Source organism: Pteropus alecto, unplaced genomic scaffold (genome assembly GCF_000325575.1).
Source record: "Pteropus alecto unplaced genomic scaffold, ASM32557v1 scaffold30, whole genome shotgun sequence".
Classification (NCBI taxonomy): Eukaryota; Metazoa; Chordata; class Mammalia; order Chiroptera; family Pteropodidae; genus Pteropus; species Pteropus alecto.
In genome coordinates this window covers 645,861-662,820 of record NW_006429782.1, presented here as the reverse complement: position 1 = coordinate 662,820, position 16,960 = coordinate 645,861, and the positions used below count along the sequence as shown (strand labels likewise).

Genomic DNA, 16,960 nt, shown 5'->3' with positions numbered 1-16,960 from the left:
CACCGCCCCCCTGGGGTCCCTGGGCTCCCCGTGACGAGGACTGCGATTGTCGGAACGGCCCTGGTCTCTGCCCCTGGGTTTACGAGGCCGTTGAAGGAGGACGCTGCTGCTTTCGCGCACCCGCGAGCCCCTTGTCACGCAGCCAGTGCTCAAGGGCTCCTGGCCCTCGGTCCCGGCTCCGCAGCGTGTAGGACTTAGCGTTTCACGGCCGCATCTGTTGTACCTGAGAAACATTTTTTAAATAAAGTAATTAAACTACAAAAGAAACTTTTTAAAGGAAAAAACTAGCCTAAATAAGGTTTAGAGTTAAGTAATTTAGTTTTAAGTTGTAATAAGATGCTAAGTGTAGTCGTAAGCTACCTGAGGGTGTGTCTGAGGGGAAGGGGCCCGGGACCCCCGCGGCCCCCTGAACCAGAGCTTGGTTTGTCTAGGTGGAGGTTAAACGGGCCGAGCCCCGGGACAGCAAGAGCCAGGCGCCCGGACAGCCAGGGGCCAGCCAGTGGGGGAGCCGGGTCGTGCCCAGCGCCGCCAACGGCTGGGCAGGCCAGCCCCCGCCCACGTGGCAGCAAGGATACGGCCCACAAGGTAAGGCCGGCCAGTGGCACCCTCCTTCGGAGTTAGCGGGTGGGTGCCAGCTCCCTGGGTCCCGGGGCACCGCCTGGCCCATCTCAAGGGCGGTGAGGCCCTTGGTGTGCTTGGGGGCCGGCAGAGCTGCAGTGAACACCGAGACACCGTCACTGTCACCCCTGTCTCCGGCAGTGAGCAGATGGCTGATAGCCCACAGGGAGGGTGGGCATATCCTTCCTGTCTGGAAGGGTGGGGTTTGGAGCCCCGCCTCTCCAGCGGGGGCTGGGGGGGTGCGCGCTGTGGGCTGATGCCAGGGGCCAGCAGGTCCTTTGCTGGGTGTGGGGGCAGGCTCAGGGCATCCCCACCAGATTCTACTGGAGAAACCCAGAAGAGCGGCCAGGTGGGCCTGCCGGGTCCCAGGCAGCTGTGCCCCCCGAGCCTGCAGAGCCCCCCGCACGGCCTTGAGGCTTTAGCCTGGTCTCTAGAGCTGTCTTTGTAAAACCTGCATTTTACTGCAGAATAAAACAGCATGGGAAAGCATTTACTGAGCCCAGCAGGTGAAGGACCCGTATTTGGCCTGCAGCCTGAGGTCCCGCGTGTTCACCTGAGTCCTGATCCGTGGGCGTCCTCTCTGTCCCTTCCGACAGTTCCGTTCAAAAGCTGGGACCATCAGATCTGAGGGCTTTTCTCGGGAGCTTTCCCTGCAGAAGGACAGGGACAGCAAGCCCTGTGCCGATACCTGGTGTTCTCGAGACATTACCGGGTCTGCTCTGGCGGTTCTGGGGCTGGGCCATCCTCTGTGTCCACCTGCGGGACTCCAGGCAGCCCTGCTGGCATGGCGACTGTGCTGTGGGGGCGGGAGGACGGGGCTCGGCCTCCCTCCCTGGTGTGGGGCTGACGCAGCACCAACCTCCTTGTTTTCCGGTTTAGGAATGTGGGTGCCGGCAGGACAGGCAATCGGTAAGGGAACGACAGGGCATCGCAGTGTGGCGGGCGGGCGGGCACGGTGCGCTCGCCCTCACCTGCGTCCTGTGTTCCAGGTGGCTACGGACCGCCCCCCGCGGGAAGAGGAGCCCCACCGCCGCCCCCACCGTTCACGTCCTACATCGTGTCCACCCCTCCCGGGGGCTTCCCCCCTCCACAGGGCTTCCCACAGGGCTACGGCGCCCCCCCGCAGTTCAGTGAGTTCCAGGCCCTAGGAGCTTCTGCCCGGCGCCACGCGAGGGCGGGGCGGGGTGGGGGGTTGTCGGGGTGCTGCCTGTCTCGGCCCCTCTGTCTGGAGCAGGAGGGCGGGCGGCCGTGTCTGCTGGCATCGGGACCCGATGTCAGAGCTGAGGGGCCGAGGCCTTGGTTCACTTCCCTCTGTGCCCTGCTTCGTGGCGGGGGGTCTGGCTGCTGCCCACCCTGTCGGGTGGGGCACTCCCCATCCCCCCCTCCCCCTCCCCTGCGAGACACGGCAGGGTGGGTCTCCCACAGTGAGGATGGCCTCCTCATTTGGCCCAGGATGGCCACATGTCATTCTCACAGCCTATATTCTACTGTATCCCTGGGTCCACGTTTGTCACTCTTGGGGCCATAGTGTGGACCAGCCACATTTGCAGGCTCAGTGGCCAGTAGCCTAGGACTCGGCAGTTCAGTTCTGTGGCCTGCCCCAGGGCCACGTGACGTGACCACCGGTGGCCTTATGCAGGAAAGGTGTCCGGCCCTGGCCTGGGTCACCTCGAGTTTGACTTCTGACAAGTTGGGAGGGGGTAGAAGCAGTGTCTGGAGCCCGGGGACCACGCACGGTCGGCCGCGGCCTTTGCTGGGCGGTCGGCCTCTGTCGTAAAGAGCCGGAGTGGCGACTCGCACTGCTTAGACGACGAACCAGCTTCCCACTGCCCCAGCCGTCCCCATTTGGCCCGTTGGTCCCTTGCTGGCGTCAGTCGTCAACTTCGGTAAGGCCTGTGGCGGCTCCCGGTGGCCGGGCTGTGGGCGAGGGTGCTGTCTGTCGTTTTCAGGTTTTGGCTACGGACCTCCACCTCCACCGCCAGACCAGTTCGCCCCCCCGGGGGTGCCCCCTCCACCTGCCACTCCGGGGGCAGCGCCTCTGGCCTTCCCGCCGCCCCCGTCGCAGGCCGCCCCGGACATGAGCAAGCCACCGACAGCGCAGCCGGACTTCCCCTACAGCCAGTACGGTGAGTGGCCGCGCTGCCCGCCGTCCTCTCGTGGGCGGCTTCCCACCGGCCTTTCTGGCGCTGGGGGATCCGTGCTGTGGGCGGTGGGGGGCTGTTGGCGAGATTACGTGACCTAGTGTTGGGCAGGTGTCAGACAGGGTCTCGGTTGTTTGGGTTTTCGCCAGGACGTCAGTTGTAGGAAGGCGTGGTTTCAGTGGCTGGTGTCCCCCCGGCCTGTGGGTTTGGCACCCTGAGGCCAGGACTGGGCCCCCAGGAGGGTGGCGTGAGGGCTGCGGTCACTGGCGGGGCCTTGGGCACCTCCCGCAGGCCCGTCCATTGGGCGCCTCGGTTCTCGAATCGCAGTGCGGGCAGCATGTCAGCAGGCACGGGTCCGGGGCAGGTACCGGCTTTGGCGTTGGCTTCGTGCTTCACTTGAGGGGCCGGTTGTGGGGTAGGTGCTTTTGAGCCGGGGTCTGCAAGGCGGCGGCCAGATGGGGGAGCTCGAGAGAGGACAGAGCACGGTCAGGGGCTCCCCGCGCTGGGGTCCCTCCGCTGCTGGCTGTGAGGGGCCCAGGTCCCTAGGGCTCCCGTGAGAGCTTCGCCTGCGTTTCCTGCTTCACGGCTCGGACAGCTCTGCCCAAGACAGCTTTGTCCGCACGGCGAGCCGCTCTGCCCTCGAATGTGGTCCCCGCTGGCTGATCACGTGCCCCAGCTCCCCGCGTCGCACTCCCGCTGCCCTGGGGCCTCGCAGGGCTGTGCTCGCCGAGCAGGCGGGTTCTCCGCTGCGCCTGAAGCGGGCGTGTTGGTGGCAGGCACGTGTGTGGGCCTGAGCGTGTTCCCTGTCTGTCCTGCTCTGCCAGGGCCGCCCTGGGGTAGTCACCCTGTCTCGTCTCTCGCCAGGCCTGGGTTCCTATTCTCAAGACCCGGCGGGCTTCGGGCCCATACTTTGTTTACACTCTTATGGTCAGGCTGAGCAGTGATGTGGCCTAGGTAGGTTGGCGCCTCCTCACCCACGGCCCCCACCCGCCGGCACCCACACAGTGGATGTGGCCTCCTCTGCCGTCCAGGGTGGGGGGACCCGCAGTGCCTTCTGGGACGGGCCCAGGAGCTCTGCCTGCTCAGGCCGGCTCCCGATTGGGAATCCAGGCCTTGCTCCAAAGCGTGCGGTCTGGGTGGACAGGGCGTGAGGACGGCCCTGTCCCCTTCGCAGAAGCACCTCTGCGCCCTTGGGGGTCAGCGGCAGGGTCAGGGGCCGTTCAGAGGAGGGAACTGCCCGCCCCAGCAGACTCTTCAGGTGTGGCTGACTCGGGTCCTCGAGGCCTCGCGCTTCATAGGCAGTTGCCACTGGTCCCCAGGCCACTCGGATAGTTTCATGGAAGCCACCAGCGTGGGTCGCCTCTGCAGGGAGGACTGTCTGGCATCTGGGGGGCATCCTGGAGGGAGGCCAGGGCCAACCAGATGTCTCCTTCAGCCCTGAGAGCTGCGCCTGAGCTCACCCTGCATTGCACCCAAGGGCAGATTTGCCAGGAGCCCACAGGCCACCGGCCAGGCCGGGCGATGTGTGTTCCCAAGTACAGAGGCCTCTCCTGCCAGCAGCTCTGCTGCTAGGGTCCCCGCTGAGTATGTGGGGACGGGCGGGGAACAGCTGGGAGCAGAGAGGACAGAGCGAGGGTCTGTGAGATCTTGAAGGAAGTCCCTTTCCTCTCGGTGTGGAGACAGGGTCCTGCCGGGGTTTCGGGGTGGGTTTCCGGGGCACAGATGCTTTTGGAGGTCTGGCGGCGCCAGGCGTGCATGGGACCCCGGGTCCTGTCGGCAGTGGCTGGCACGGTCACTCCCCGTCCGCTCACCACGCTCCCCCACCCCACAGGTTATGGACAGGACTTGGCTGGCTTTGGCCAGGGCTTCTCAGACCCCAGCCAGCAGCCCCCCTCCTATGGGGGCCCCTCAGTGCCTGGCTCGGGGGGGCCCCCTGCCGGCGGAAGTGGCTTTGGACGCGGGCAGAACCACAACGTGCAAGGGTTCCACCCCTACCGACGCTAGCCGGCCAGAGCCACGCGAGCGGACGGCGGGACAGCGAGACCCCGGATTCGAAACTTGTGAACTCGTGACAATCACAAACTTGGCAGAAAAAAATCGAGATTCAACCTTGGGGGGAGGGGCGGGCACAAGGCTTTTGGAGGCGGCTGTGGGTGTCTGGACTGAAGTTTTTAAATATATTTCTTTCTCTAACCCATCAGCACAATAAAAAAAAAAGTCACTGGTTCAACAACAGGGTTAAAAAAATATGTCTTCAGCTTTAATTCAAAACTTCAGGTTTCTTTTTCTTCCTTTTTTTTTGAAATTATTTTCCTGAGCCTTTTGTTTTACCGTATATTGTAAACTTTTATGTTAAAGAAAAAATATACATTTACAAATTGTGAGATTTTTAAGAGAAATTTTCTACGATGTATACTGGCTTATTTTTTAATTTAAAACAGGGTTTCCGTCGGCACTGGTGGGAGTGAGGGGCCTTGTGGTCCCCGCACTCCCGGCTCTGAGGGTTGGGACTCGTCGGTCCAGAAACTCTGGAGCTCAAAGCAGCAGTCTACTGAGTGTGTTCGTTTTTGTTTATTCCTTGCTTTTGTCGACTGACCTGCCCGGCGGTGTCGCAGGTGTGCCGTGGGGGCCGCACCCCCGCGTGCGGCTGGCGTCCTGGTGAGGGGGCCGTGTCAGCCGACCGCGCGCGCGTCGCTTCAGGGCGTCCCCGCTGACCAGTCGGACGCTGGTTTGAATAAAGAAGTGCGTTTGGATTAGAGCCCAGTCGTGTCATTTGTCCCCTCCCCGGGGGCCCCGGCGTTGTGGCACGCGTGGGTTGTAGGGCGGTGCGGGTGGGGCTCCGGGGTTCATGGCCACTCACTGGGCGCCGAGGAAGAGGCGGCTGGACAGATCTGGGTGGAGATTGGCCAGGACTCCCCCGTCCCTGCACGAGTGACACCTGGACTGTGGCCTCGGGCAGGCCGTTCACCTTTGCACAAATTGGCATGGGTGGTGTGGGTGGCAGGACACCCAGTCGGGGCCCTGGGATGCAGCACGGGGTCCAGGGCACTTGGTGAGACCGAGAGGCAGTGCCAGGCAGCGGAGTGGGTGGCTCGCTCCCGGCCTTCGGGCCCAAGTCCTCAAGGGTGGACCCTAGAGCTGGGCGAGGGGAGGGGGCTGGGAGTTCTGACGCGGGCCTGGCTGGCAAAGCCCTCCCAGGCACCGACACCATGACCTCGCAACCCCAGATTCTCGGGGCTCGGTGAGGCCCCTCTTTGCAGCCCTGAGGAGGGAGGGGTCAGCCTGCTCCCGCGCAGGACTGCCTTGGCTGGGGCTTGGTGGGCGAAGGCCTCCCCCCCCTCCACCCCCCTCCGTTTCTCGGGAGTCCGACCCCAGGAAACGGCTGCAAATAAAATGGGCGACTCGCACCTTGTTCTGTGCGTGGGTCTCCTGTGGCTTTTGGGACCGACCGCCACAATCTGGGGCTGAAAACACGTTCTCAGGTTCACAGAAGGAGCAGGAAGGCGCCTGGTCGCACCTTAAACCTCGGCTCCTTTCGTTAGTGAAATTAATTCGCAAAATTAAGGTCCCTGGTACAGGGACCTAAATTCATGTGCAAACAATGAATTTCCAGCTGGCCAGGGGCTCTCAGGAGCTCGAGTCACACCCTGAAAGACACAACCTGTAGCGCCAAATAGGGTGTACTCCCTCGGGGACAGGGCGGGACACCTCCTTTGGGTGGAGTTTAGTTGTCTCTTCTCCCAGAATTGTGGAGATGGCTGAGGAGGTTCTCGGCTTCCCTGAACACTTCCATTCTCTCCAGGCCGGCCCAGCTCCCCACAAAGCCACCGCTGCAAGCCATCCCCTACCAACGAGCTGGACCCGAGGCCAGGACGGGACTGGACACTCAATCGGGGGGTGGGGGGGGCGCTGACCTTTTCTTTTAGCGGCACCCAGCTCGTTCCTACCCCAGGACCTCTGCGACCCGCTGCCTCTTCTGGGAAGGCACCCTCGGCAGGGCTGGGTGGCTCCTTCCTCCAGCCACTCACCTTGTTACTGATGCGCTCGTGTTGTCGTCTGTCATTTCACCTCGTCTTCATGTGTCATTTGTGTTCTTCATGCCCCCTGTTAATCCTGTCTCTTGCATTAAATCAGTATTTTCTAGTGTAGCGTCTCAGTCCCTTTAATGATTTTTTTTCGCTTTATTTTTTGAGTGATTTTTCTTAGAAAATCTGAGAGTTTGCTTAACACATCCGTTTGGTTGTTTTTATTGTGGCAAACTACACGTAAGATTTGCCGTTTTTAACCACTGTTGAGTGCACAGCTCAGTGGCCTTAAGCACATTCACATGTCGTGCAGCTGTCCCCACCGTCCACCTCTAGGACTTTCTCATCATCCCAAACTGACACTCTGTCCCCGTTACACACTCACTACTCTCCCCCAGTCCCTGGCTCTACCATCTACTCTGTCTCTGAATCTGATTCCTCTGGGGACCTCCGGTGAGTGGGATCACACAGGACGTGTCCTTATGTGTCTGGCTTATGTCACTGAGCATAATGTCCTCAGAGTTCAACTCACATTGAGCAGGTGTCAGGATATCCATCCTTTTCAAGGCTGAATGATATTCCACTGTGTGGATGGACCTCGTTGTGCTTGTCCATCACCTGTCCATGGACACTGGGGTTGCTCTACCTCTTGGCCATTATGAATCCTGCTGTTGTGGACACGCGTGTGCAAATCTGGCCATCTCTGCTCTCAGTTTTTTGGGGTTCACTTCCAGAAGTGGGACTGCTGGGTCAGATCATATACTTCTGTACCAGAATCACCTTCACATGGACACTAACTCAGCCCCAGTGTCTACAGATGGGAATAGGACTCCTATTTAGGTCTAGTCGCTTGTTCCTTTCTTGCTATTACTGTTACACCTACTGCCTCTATTTGTCTATTAAAGCCTGGCTGGTTCTTACCAGGGATGCCTTTTCTGACGATCCGTTAGAAGCCCACGGTGTCCCACCCCTCCTGGCTTTAACTCTTGTCTCTGATATCTGTGCGACCTTGTCCTTCACTGTCTGCCTCCCAGTCTGGAATACCAGCTCCAGTCATGGAGGACTGGATGGACCCAAACCTTACCTGACGGCATCTACTGCAAGCAGTAGGCGTTCCATAAACACTTGTTAGGTGGGTTCCATTAACGGAGGTTACAGAGCACGAATATGAGGCTCGAAAGACAGCGACTTTCCAGAAAGGGGCCCCAAACCCCAGGCGGCTCACCCCAACCTGGGGACGGTCCAAGCCCCTCACGAAAGCGCAGTCTCCTTTCTATCGCTTTTGTCTTCGCAGTCTGCGTTCTGCCCTCCGGACGGCAGGGGGCGCGCGTCCTCCGCGGGCAAAGCGGAAGCGCTGGCGCACGCACGGCCGAGGGGCGGGGCACGTCCGCGAGCTCGCGATAACTGCGCAGGCGCAGAGTGGGCGGGCCTTTCCGAAGAACCGACAAGATGGTGAGTGCTTCACTTTGGCGCGTCTGTGTGAACCGATCCGCCGCCATCCGAGCTCTGGCCGTGCCACAGAGGCCGGAGTTAGGCTGCACGGCTGCGGGAGCCTTCACCAGTCCTTCGGGACCACCACACACGTGGGCGCGGGGCGGGCATGTGGCGGGTCGGGACGCCAGGGGCGGGGAAGGCCCGTACCGGCTCGCATGTCCCAGCCGAGCCCCCGTAGCCCAGATACGCGCGTGCCGCCTTGGGACGTTCGCGAGCTGCCATGTCCCTGCGGGCTTCCGTACCCAGGGGGTGCCGCGCAATTTTCGACGGGAGCCTGGTTCCCGGTGACCCCGCCGCCATCGCGGCGGTGGGAAGCCGGGCTCGGGCTCCCTCTCACCCCGTCCCGGGCCTGCGTAGGCGGAAGTGGAGCAGAAGAAGAAGCGGACCTTCCGCAAGTTCACCTACCGCGGCGTGGACCTGGACCAGCTGCTGGACATGTCCTAGTAAGGGGGAGCCCGGTGAAGGGTGGCGGCGGGAAGGGACCCCGGGGGCGCTGGGGGCTGCAGGCTGACCTGCCGTCGCGGCCGTACACCGAGTGTAGACGGATGGCGGGGCTGCGTGCGGGTAAAACGTAATTTGGAGACGCTAAGGTTTGACTTTAACATCATTGGCGAGTGTTCTCTTGACACCTCCCTGTCTGGAAACGTAAATGTGTGCAGCTCGCGAGCCTTACAGTGCCGAGCGGCAGGCCGGGGTTCGGCGTGAGCAGGATTTACCGGCCTCGAGTCTAAGATTTGGCCGGAGCTTGAAGCTTCTAAGCGGGGCGCTGGTGGTCCGATTTTGTGCTTCTTAAAACTCTGCTCCCCCAGGGGCCAGGCTGGGTGCGGTTAGGCCCGGGATAGGGGGAGCGGCTTGCTGACAGCTGGGGACCGAGTCTCCTGTTGGTGTGCCAGGGCCCAGGCGTGGAGGCCCTGCCTTCCGGGGCACACAGCAGGCTGCGGGTTGGCTGAGGGGTTCCTGAGGCTTTAGCAGGTGGCCGCAGCTCACCCGAGCCTCCTGTCCTCCCACCTCGTGTCTGCATCTCTAGATAGCGATGCGGGGGTTCATCTTGAATATTTGACCTGTCCTGGGGGACTATGCAGTGCAGAAGTGTTGGCAGGTGTGCGGTGGCGCTCCACCAGGGCCCAGGCCACCCTCGCTGTCCCGTCTGTCCCCAGTGAGCAGCTGATGCAGCTGTACAGCGCCCGGCAGCGGCGGCGGCTGAACCGGGGCCTGCGGAGGAAGCAGCACTCGCTGCTTAAGCGTCTGCGCAAGGCCAAGAAGGAGGCACCGCCCATGGAGAAGCCGGAGGTGGTGAAGACGCACCTGCGGGACATGATCATCCTGCCGGAGATGGTGGGCAGCATGGTGGGCGTCTACAACGGCAAGACCTTCAACCAGGTGGAAATCAAGGTGCGTGGGGCCCCGTTGCCTGGGCGGGCGGGGGCCCGTCCACCCCCGGTCCCCTCACACCAGCCCGTTCTCACCTCCACAGCCTGAGATGATCGGTCACTACCTGGGCGAGTTCTCCATCACCTACAAGCCGGTGAAGCACGGCCGGCCCGGCATTGGGGCCACGCACTCCTCCCGCTTCATTCCCCTCAAGTAGTCTGCTTGGCCAATAAAGGACCAGCACCTCTGTCCGCGTCTGCCGCCTCCTTCCAACCGTCTGGGGCTCGGGGCAGGGGGTGGGGGGGCTTGACGACCTTCCCACCCCCCAGAAGGAGGCTGGGCCATACCTGGATGCTCGGGTCGGGCTTGACTTGTGCGGTGTGTCCCAGTGCTGTGTCGTAACTATCCCTGAGTTTTCTGCTGTAGGTAGAGTGGTAGTCATGCACTCACCTTAGCTGTCGGCAGGGGGAGTGGGAAGCTGGGACCTCTGAGTGACTAGGGCCCTGTGACAAGTCGGGGGGATGGCCGCGTTCTGTGCTGTCTTTGCGCCTCTCCCTGCTCCTCCAGCCTCAGACTGGCAGGTTCTGCCACTCAGCGTTTCGGCTCTGTCCAGCCCATGGTGGTGGCCTTGGCTCAGCTGGCGGTAGCCACTCCCACCCCCGCAGACCCCCGTGCCGCCCAGTCTTAGTGGATTTCTACAGTTGAAGTACGTGAACAGTGGGATCCTTGGCGCGACCTGAGCCTCATCCCTCTGTACCCCGGACGTACACACTTGCCCCGCGTCCCTTTGTGCTCTTGACCCTTGGCACGCACCTGCGTACGTCCCTCTTTGTGGACATGGTCTTCCTGATTAGTGACCAAAAGCCTTTCACGGTGACCCTGGGACCCCCGGCCTTAGGTTGAGCCTTCGCCAGGACAGACTAGGTTGTCGCGTGAGTAGAGTCACATGCCCCCCCTGTAGGGTGTGCTGTAGAAGGACCCTTCCAAATCTTTTTCTGAAGCATCTTGATCCCATGCATTCCTTTGTGAGGGCCAGATGTGCAGACCCAGCAAGAGAGATGGCGGATGCCTCGACCTGCCAGGGCGGTGACTGTCCAGGCAGTGGGGAGGCTCCGAGAGTCCCTGAGTATGTGGAGAGTCGGGGTCACGCCTAGGGTTCAGCCTGAGCAGTGGAAGGTCGGAGTCACCACAGGGGACACTTTCTGGCTGTTGTGAATCGTGCTGCTCGGACCCACATGGACAGAGTTCTCTGCCAGGCCCTGCTCCTGCTTCTTGTAGAGTGAGTTCCCAGTAGGGGATTGCTGGATGGGATGGGAATTCCGTTTAATTCTTTGAGAAACCTGTAGCATTTTCCACAGTGGCTTCCCTACCAGCCAGGCACGAGCTTCCAGATTTTCTACATCCTCGCTATCACTTCTCGTCTGGTTTTTGTGGGGTTTTTTTTTTTCACTGTTTTCTGGTAGTAGCCATCCTAATAGTCGTGTAGTATGGTGGACCTCCTTTACGTCGCAGAGGATCCCTAACGCGGGAGGAGGAAGCCGAGCCACGCACCTGCCTCGACCATGATCTACCTCCTGGCCAGTCTCGCTTCATCTCCATTCCTCCCTAGAATGCTATTGCCCCAGCATTGAATGATGAATGTTTCAGGTGCGGAGAAGGGTTGAAGAGATTTTGTGAAAAAAGCTGAATTCTAGTTCTGGGTCCTGCGATTCACGTTTTACTGTGTTTGAGCACACGTTTGAGGATCCATCACTCCGCGTGCACGTGTGCGTGTTTATGCCGCATTTAAAACTGCCGCCTGTTTGGGGAAAACATAGAACCAGGCGCTGGTGACACAGAGCTGGAACGTAGACGTCGCGGGGCGTCATGCAGCCACTTCAGAGGGCAGCGTGGCAGTTTCTCAGAATGTTGAATAGGAAGGCCGTGTGACCCGGCCAGTGCACTCACAGGCATTACCCGAGTGCAAACTCCACACACAAACCTGCACACACGTGTTCACTGCCGTACAGATCAGATGCCAAAAACGTGTCTCTCAACTGGTGAGTAGGTGAAAAGCTGATATCCGGGCAGTGGACTGTTTGGGGTGCATAATGAGGGGCCCTGGGTGCTCTTAGCAAGGAGCACAGAGCTCAAGGGAGCTACGCTGAGTAGCAGATGAAGGACAAGCTATAGGGACCAAACTTGGTCCTTTTTTTTCTTTTTCTTTTTTTAAATTTTTATTTACGCCTGCAGCACCTGGTCTTCCTAGGTGGTCTCCCATCTGACATCGGGCTTGTTCAGGGTGGCGTGGCTGTAGACCGAGGACCATGGCTCCACTGGGACGTGAACCCAGGACCTTCTGCATGTAAAGCAGATGTGCAACCGCTACGCCATGCAGCCACGTCCAGTACTTTATTTCTTGATCGTGGTAGTGATTACAGAGCTGAGTTTTTGTAGTGAAGACTGCATCTTCACGTCATAGGTTTTTCTCAGTAACTTTAGGTGTTAGCTCGCCGGGGCAGCATTGACAAGTGGCCACGTTGGATGGCTTAAAACAACAGTTGATCCTCTCACGTTCTGGAGGCCAGACTTCTGGGATCCAGGTGCGGCAGGCCTGGGTGCTGGGGAGGGTCCTTCCTCCCTGCCTCTCAGCTTCCCTGGACACGTGGCCAAGTCACCCCAGTGTCTGCCTTCCACGTGGCTCCTGTGTCTTATAAGGACACCGGCATTGGGTTAGGGCCCACCCGAGAAATCCACGATCTGGAGAACCTTCCCGTGACAACTGCAAGGCCCCTGCTTCTGGGCGAGGCCGCGTTCATAGGTTCTGGGGACCTGGGTTGCTCATCTCTTGGGCGTTACCATTCAACTCAGCTATGCTTTAAAACTCCACTGGCCACAGCGGGACACTTGCTTCCAATTGCATGACGTCCGGGAGTGTCTTGAAGCAAAATTGCGAATGTCATTTTTTCATTCGTACTGTTGTATTTAAACCGGTGGTTCCCAGTTATGGGTGACATTGTCCTCATGGGCCACTGGGCAGTGTCTGGCGACATCTGTGGCTGTCATGACTGGAGTTGCTCCTGGCATCGAGTGTGGGGCCTATGGGTGCTGCTCAGTACCCTACAGCGCTCAAGACGGCCCCCCACAGAGTGAGCTGGGCTGGATCCCATGTGGGAGATGCGGGACCTGGTTGAGATTGAAGGGTGGGTGACTGGCATCACCGCTGTATCTCTGACAAGATCCAACAGATAATGGTGACAATCCAGGGACCATATGTGGATTTGAAATCCTGGGGTCACAAGGATCACACAGCCTGCAGGCAAATAGGGAGCCTGGGTCACCTTCCCTGCCTGCCCCCTGGTGGTCACATGTCCCCACAGACCCCACAGCTCCCTGGCTGCATCCTAACCTGCAACCAGGGCTGGGTCTGGGAGGGGTGGACCTTGTTTTGGGGGCTGCACTCTGTGGGGCCAGGAAGTCACCTCCCAGTGGGAGGAGATCCAGGGAGGGGATAGCAGGTCAGGCGAGGTCAGGAGGGCTGTTGACTTTCCCTGTCCTCAGCAGGGAAGGCTGAGGATGGTCTTGGCACTGGGGCTGGAGGAAGCAAAGGGTCAGCAAGGAAATGGGGTGTCTGGGGTTCAGCTGGACATGAGCATCTATGCATGGCCATTCCATTTATGTGCAGCAGCCACCTGTAATCCGGGGCCCCCACCTGTGACCCTGGAGCTTAACAAAACCTGCAGGTTGGTGAGGATGAGAGAAGGGAAGGACCTGCCCAGAGCTGTCATGAACGTCACTGCCACCTACCCCCCTACCCCTACGGTGAGTCCCCTTTGTCCTGAGTCGCCTTCCCAGAGGTCAGGCTGCCCAGCGTCATTGCCAGCTGCTAGTCTTTGATTCTCTGGCAGTTCATTTAGCAGTAGCACAGTCATTACCCGTGGCCTCACATGTGATGACATGCAGCACTGTTAATCCCCCCTTGCAGAGACGGCGAGACCAGGACCCCCTAACAGGATTTCGACTAGGAAGTTTGGGGCCAGTGAAGGGATCCCTAGAGAAACTCAGAGCAACCTCCATAGGGGTCTCAGGCCCTGTGATGCTGGGAAGGGCCCCCAAGATATTTGTGCTGGCCTGGCCTGCTTGCTATGAATGCTAGATAGGACAGGTGGGCACCCCCAGGCCCGCATCACCCTGAGCAGATGGTGCTGGAACCCTTACAGGACTCTGGGCTGGCACTCGGGCACGAGTTTCCCCGTCACCAGGGATGTGGGCAGGTAGCTTCCCCTCTGCCAGTCTCAGTCTGCTTGCCTGTGATGGCACAGGAGGGAAGACTTTGGAACAATCCACTACCCCGAAAAGCAGCCCTGTACGCATCAGCAGTCACCGCCCCCAACACCTCCCCAGCCCCTGACAGCCACAGACCCGCTTCCCATCTGCCGATTCGCCATGTAAAAGTAATCGCACACCGTGTGGGCTTCTGTGTCCAGCGTCTCTCACTGAGCATTGTGTATTCAAGGTCTGTCCCCTTAGTGAGTGTCAGCGCCTCCCCCCTTTTCATGGCCAAGTGTGGGTGGGCACGTTGTGTTCATCCATCACCTGCTAGCGGACATTCAGGTTCGTTCTTGGCTCGGCGAACCCTGCTGCTCTGAGAATCTGTGGACAAGTTTTTGTGTGTACGTGGAGTTGCTGGGCCACATGGGAACGCTGTGGCCATTTGACTTTTCCATCATAGCTGCATGTTTTCTATGCAGGTTTTTGTTTCTCCACATCTTCGTCAATACTTGTTATTGTCAGTTTTTTTATTAGAGACATCCTACTGGGTATGAAGTGGTTAATTTTTATTAACATACTTCTTTCAATCGAATATATTCAAAATCATGTCATTTTAACATGCGATCAGTGTAAGTTATTGTGTTTTCTCATTGTAGTTATTAATGACATGTTGGTATCTATTTTTTCATGATAAGCCTTTGAAACCCAGTGTATAGTTTACACTCACAGCATGTCCTAATCCAGGCAGCCACGTTGCAATAGTTGAGTAGACAGGTGGCAGTGGCCGCTATGCTGGGTGGCACAACTCTTATTGCTAAGGGAACAGCAGTGACCAAGACAAACCCAGCCCCAGTGAGCTCTCAGGCTAGTGCCAGGGACAGAATAAAAATGGGCAGAGAAATATATAAATGAGATGATTTCTAATGGTGTCAACAGTTAAAAAGAAAATCAAACTGGAAAGGGGTTAAGTTCCAGGGAATGACCAGGAGGGCTTCTTGGAGGAGGTGGTGGCATCTGGGCAGCTCTCGCCTTCAAGGACTTTCTGCAATGGCTACCTGACATTTCTCAAGTCCCTTCCTTCCGTATGTTCTGCATATCAGCAGAGGACTGCGGCACTTTGAAGGAAAGAGCAGGGTCCCCAGATGCCAAGAAGTTTGAGCATAAGCCAGCAATCGAAAAATTAGAAGCTACCAAAAGGAATTTGAGTTGAGTAGCATTCCCTCCTCTTCCGTTTTCTGGGAGAGATTGTTTAGAACTGGTGTTATTTCTTCCTGAAACATTTGGTGGAAATTCACTAGTGAAACCATCTGAGTCTTAATTGCATTGACCCGGGAAAGAATACCAGCCAAGAAAGACTCCTCGTGGTTAACTGGGCCCAAGTTCATAGAGCCAGCAGCCATTGTCTACGGGAGCCTCACCCAAGGTGCACACCAGGGAAAAGCTACAGACTGGGCTGCCAACCTCCGGAAGCCCCTTTTAAGTGAGCTCCTAGGACCAAAATTCAACCAATAGGAAGGAATCAGACTTTACGGGTCCAACCAGAGCTGCACAGTTATATCCTGGTGGTGCTATTTGGACCAATCAAACTGTGAGAATTTGGAGTTCTCACTTGCACAGAAATGGACCAATCAGGGACCAGGGGCGGGAACTTCTCTCCGTTTGTCAGCCTCTCCCGTTCTGGGGAGCGCGCTCTCAGTTTCCACTAAAGATAATCTCTCTTGTTGGCCGAAAAGCCTTTTGTGGAGGATTGTCTCTGTTGAAAGATTTTTCACTACAGATTTGATAGATGTAAGACTATGCAGACGATCTATTATTGAGTGAGCTTTCGTTTTAGTGTCTTTCAAGGTGTTGGTCCATTCCAAGTAGAATGTCAAATTTATGGACATACAGTTGTCCCTGGCATTTTAATCCTTTTGATATCTGTAGGGTCTGTGGTGACTAATATCCTTTCTTTCATTGCTGGTATCAGTGGTCTTTTTTTCTTGGCCAGTCTACCTACGGTTTTGTAGAAATTTTTGGATCTTCTCAAAGAACAATTTTTGGTTTTATTGACTTTTCTCTGTTTTTTACTTTACTTGTTTTCTGCTCTGATCTTTATGATTTACCTCTCTAAAGGAGTTTGGGGCCGATCCACGTGTTTTGGTTAGGGCTTGCTGGTATGCTGGTGCACCTTGTACCCCATACTCTTCCCAAACTCACACCAATCCTCTCATTCTTTTCTGAATCTGATGAAACTCAAGGGTTGTTTCCAACAGTATGCACATGGGTACACTCAATTTTGCACCGTTTTAGAGAGTTACAGGTCCTAGGCTCAGAATCCCCACCCTGGAACCCAAATCCGATTTGTCAGCTTCTAGTTTTCACTTTTTGGCTATTGCGACTCAAGAGCTTCACATAAGACAGTTTGTACTAGCAAAATACTCTAGTGATAAAAGGCAGAAAGGGCCTGTTAACAAAGGAGGTATTTTCAACTTCATCAAGCTGTAGTTTGTCAACTTTTTGTCTTTCAGCTAAAACACCTTGCCGGGACTGTCCCACCTCTGTTCTGTGTTTTCACCCCCGGTTCCTTAGGGACGAAACCGTCATGCGCACCTCTCCCGCTCCGGCCCGGGAGATGCTTAATGAGGCTTTTTGCAATGAATCGGCCACTCTGGGCTTACTTTTTGACCCTTGACCTCACCTCAAGGAGGGGTGCCAAGAGAGCGGGCCTGGCAGGCGCCTTGATGGGTCTCCGAGCCGTTGTCCTAGCCCACGAGGGCTGCACCCACACCAAAGACCGCACCTACCGCACGGCCCTTCGGAGAAAGCCGTCGATGTTCACGACCGCCGACCCCAGTCCCAAACCCCTCTGAGGTCAATGCCACAGCCTCACCTCTCAACGCCCGCTTGCAGCCCCTCCCTTTGATGGGCGTCTTCGCAGGCCAATGAGCAAAGCCGTATCGGCCCCCGGGGCGGGGCCGAGCGCAACCAATCTGCTCGGGTGCCCGCCGGGATGGGGGGTGGTTCCAAATGGACCAATCGACGGCGGCGGTGTGGGCGGGAGCGGGGGGGCCGGGCCTG

General features: G+C 58.0%; 2 protein-coding genes across 2 annotated transcripts in view; both read left to right on the top strand.

Moving 5' to 3' along the window:
• The window catches only part of DAZAP1 (DAZ associated protein 1), a 21,939-nt gene extending 16,422 nt beyond the window's left edge, over nucleotides 1–5,517 (top strand). Inside the window, exons 8-12 of the mRNA XM_015585530.2 lie at nucleotides 432–585; nucleotides 1,498–1,527; nucleotides 1,608–1,748; nucleotides 2,568–2,744; nucleotides 4,591–5,517. Coding sequence (XP_015441016.1) covers nucleotides 432–585; nucleotides 1,498–1,527; nucleotides 1,608–1,748; nucleotides 2,568–2,744; nucleotides 4,591–4,763 — 675 coding nt within the window. The 3' untranslated portion in view covers nucleotides 4,764–5,517. The remainder of the gene's footprint in view (nucleotides 1–431; nucleotides 586–1,497; nucleotides 1,528–1,607; nucleotides 1,749–2,567; nucleotides 2,745–4,590) is intronic.
• A 2,636-nt stretch (nucleotides 5,518–8,153) lies between these two features.
• Nucleotides 8,154–9,900, top strand: RPS15 (ribosomal protein S15). The gene is made up of 4 exons (XM_006904054.3): nucleotides 8,154–8,236; nucleotides 8,636–8,721; nucleotides 9,436–9,670; nucleotides 9,753–9,900. The coding sequence occupies exons 1-4, from the start codon at nucleotides 8,234–8,236 to the stop codon at nucleotides 9,864–9,866; spliced, it is 438 nt and encodes a 145-aa protein (XP_006904116.1). The 5' UTR covers nucleotides 8,154–8,233; the 3' UTR covers nucleotides 9,867–9,900.
• The last annotated feature ends 7,060 nt before the right edge of the window (nucleotides 9,901–16,960 follow it).

Coding starts and splice junctions, on each gene's coding strand:
- RPS15 (XM_006904054.3), top strand. Junction 8,722..9,435: donor CAGCTGCTGGACATGTCCTA/GTAAGGGGGAGC, acceptor GTCTGTCCCCAG/TGAGCAGCTGATGCAGCTGT. Junction 9,671..9,752: donor TCAACCAGGTGGAAATCAAG/GTGCGTGGGGCC, acceptor TCACCTCCACAG/CCTGAGATGATCGGTCACTA.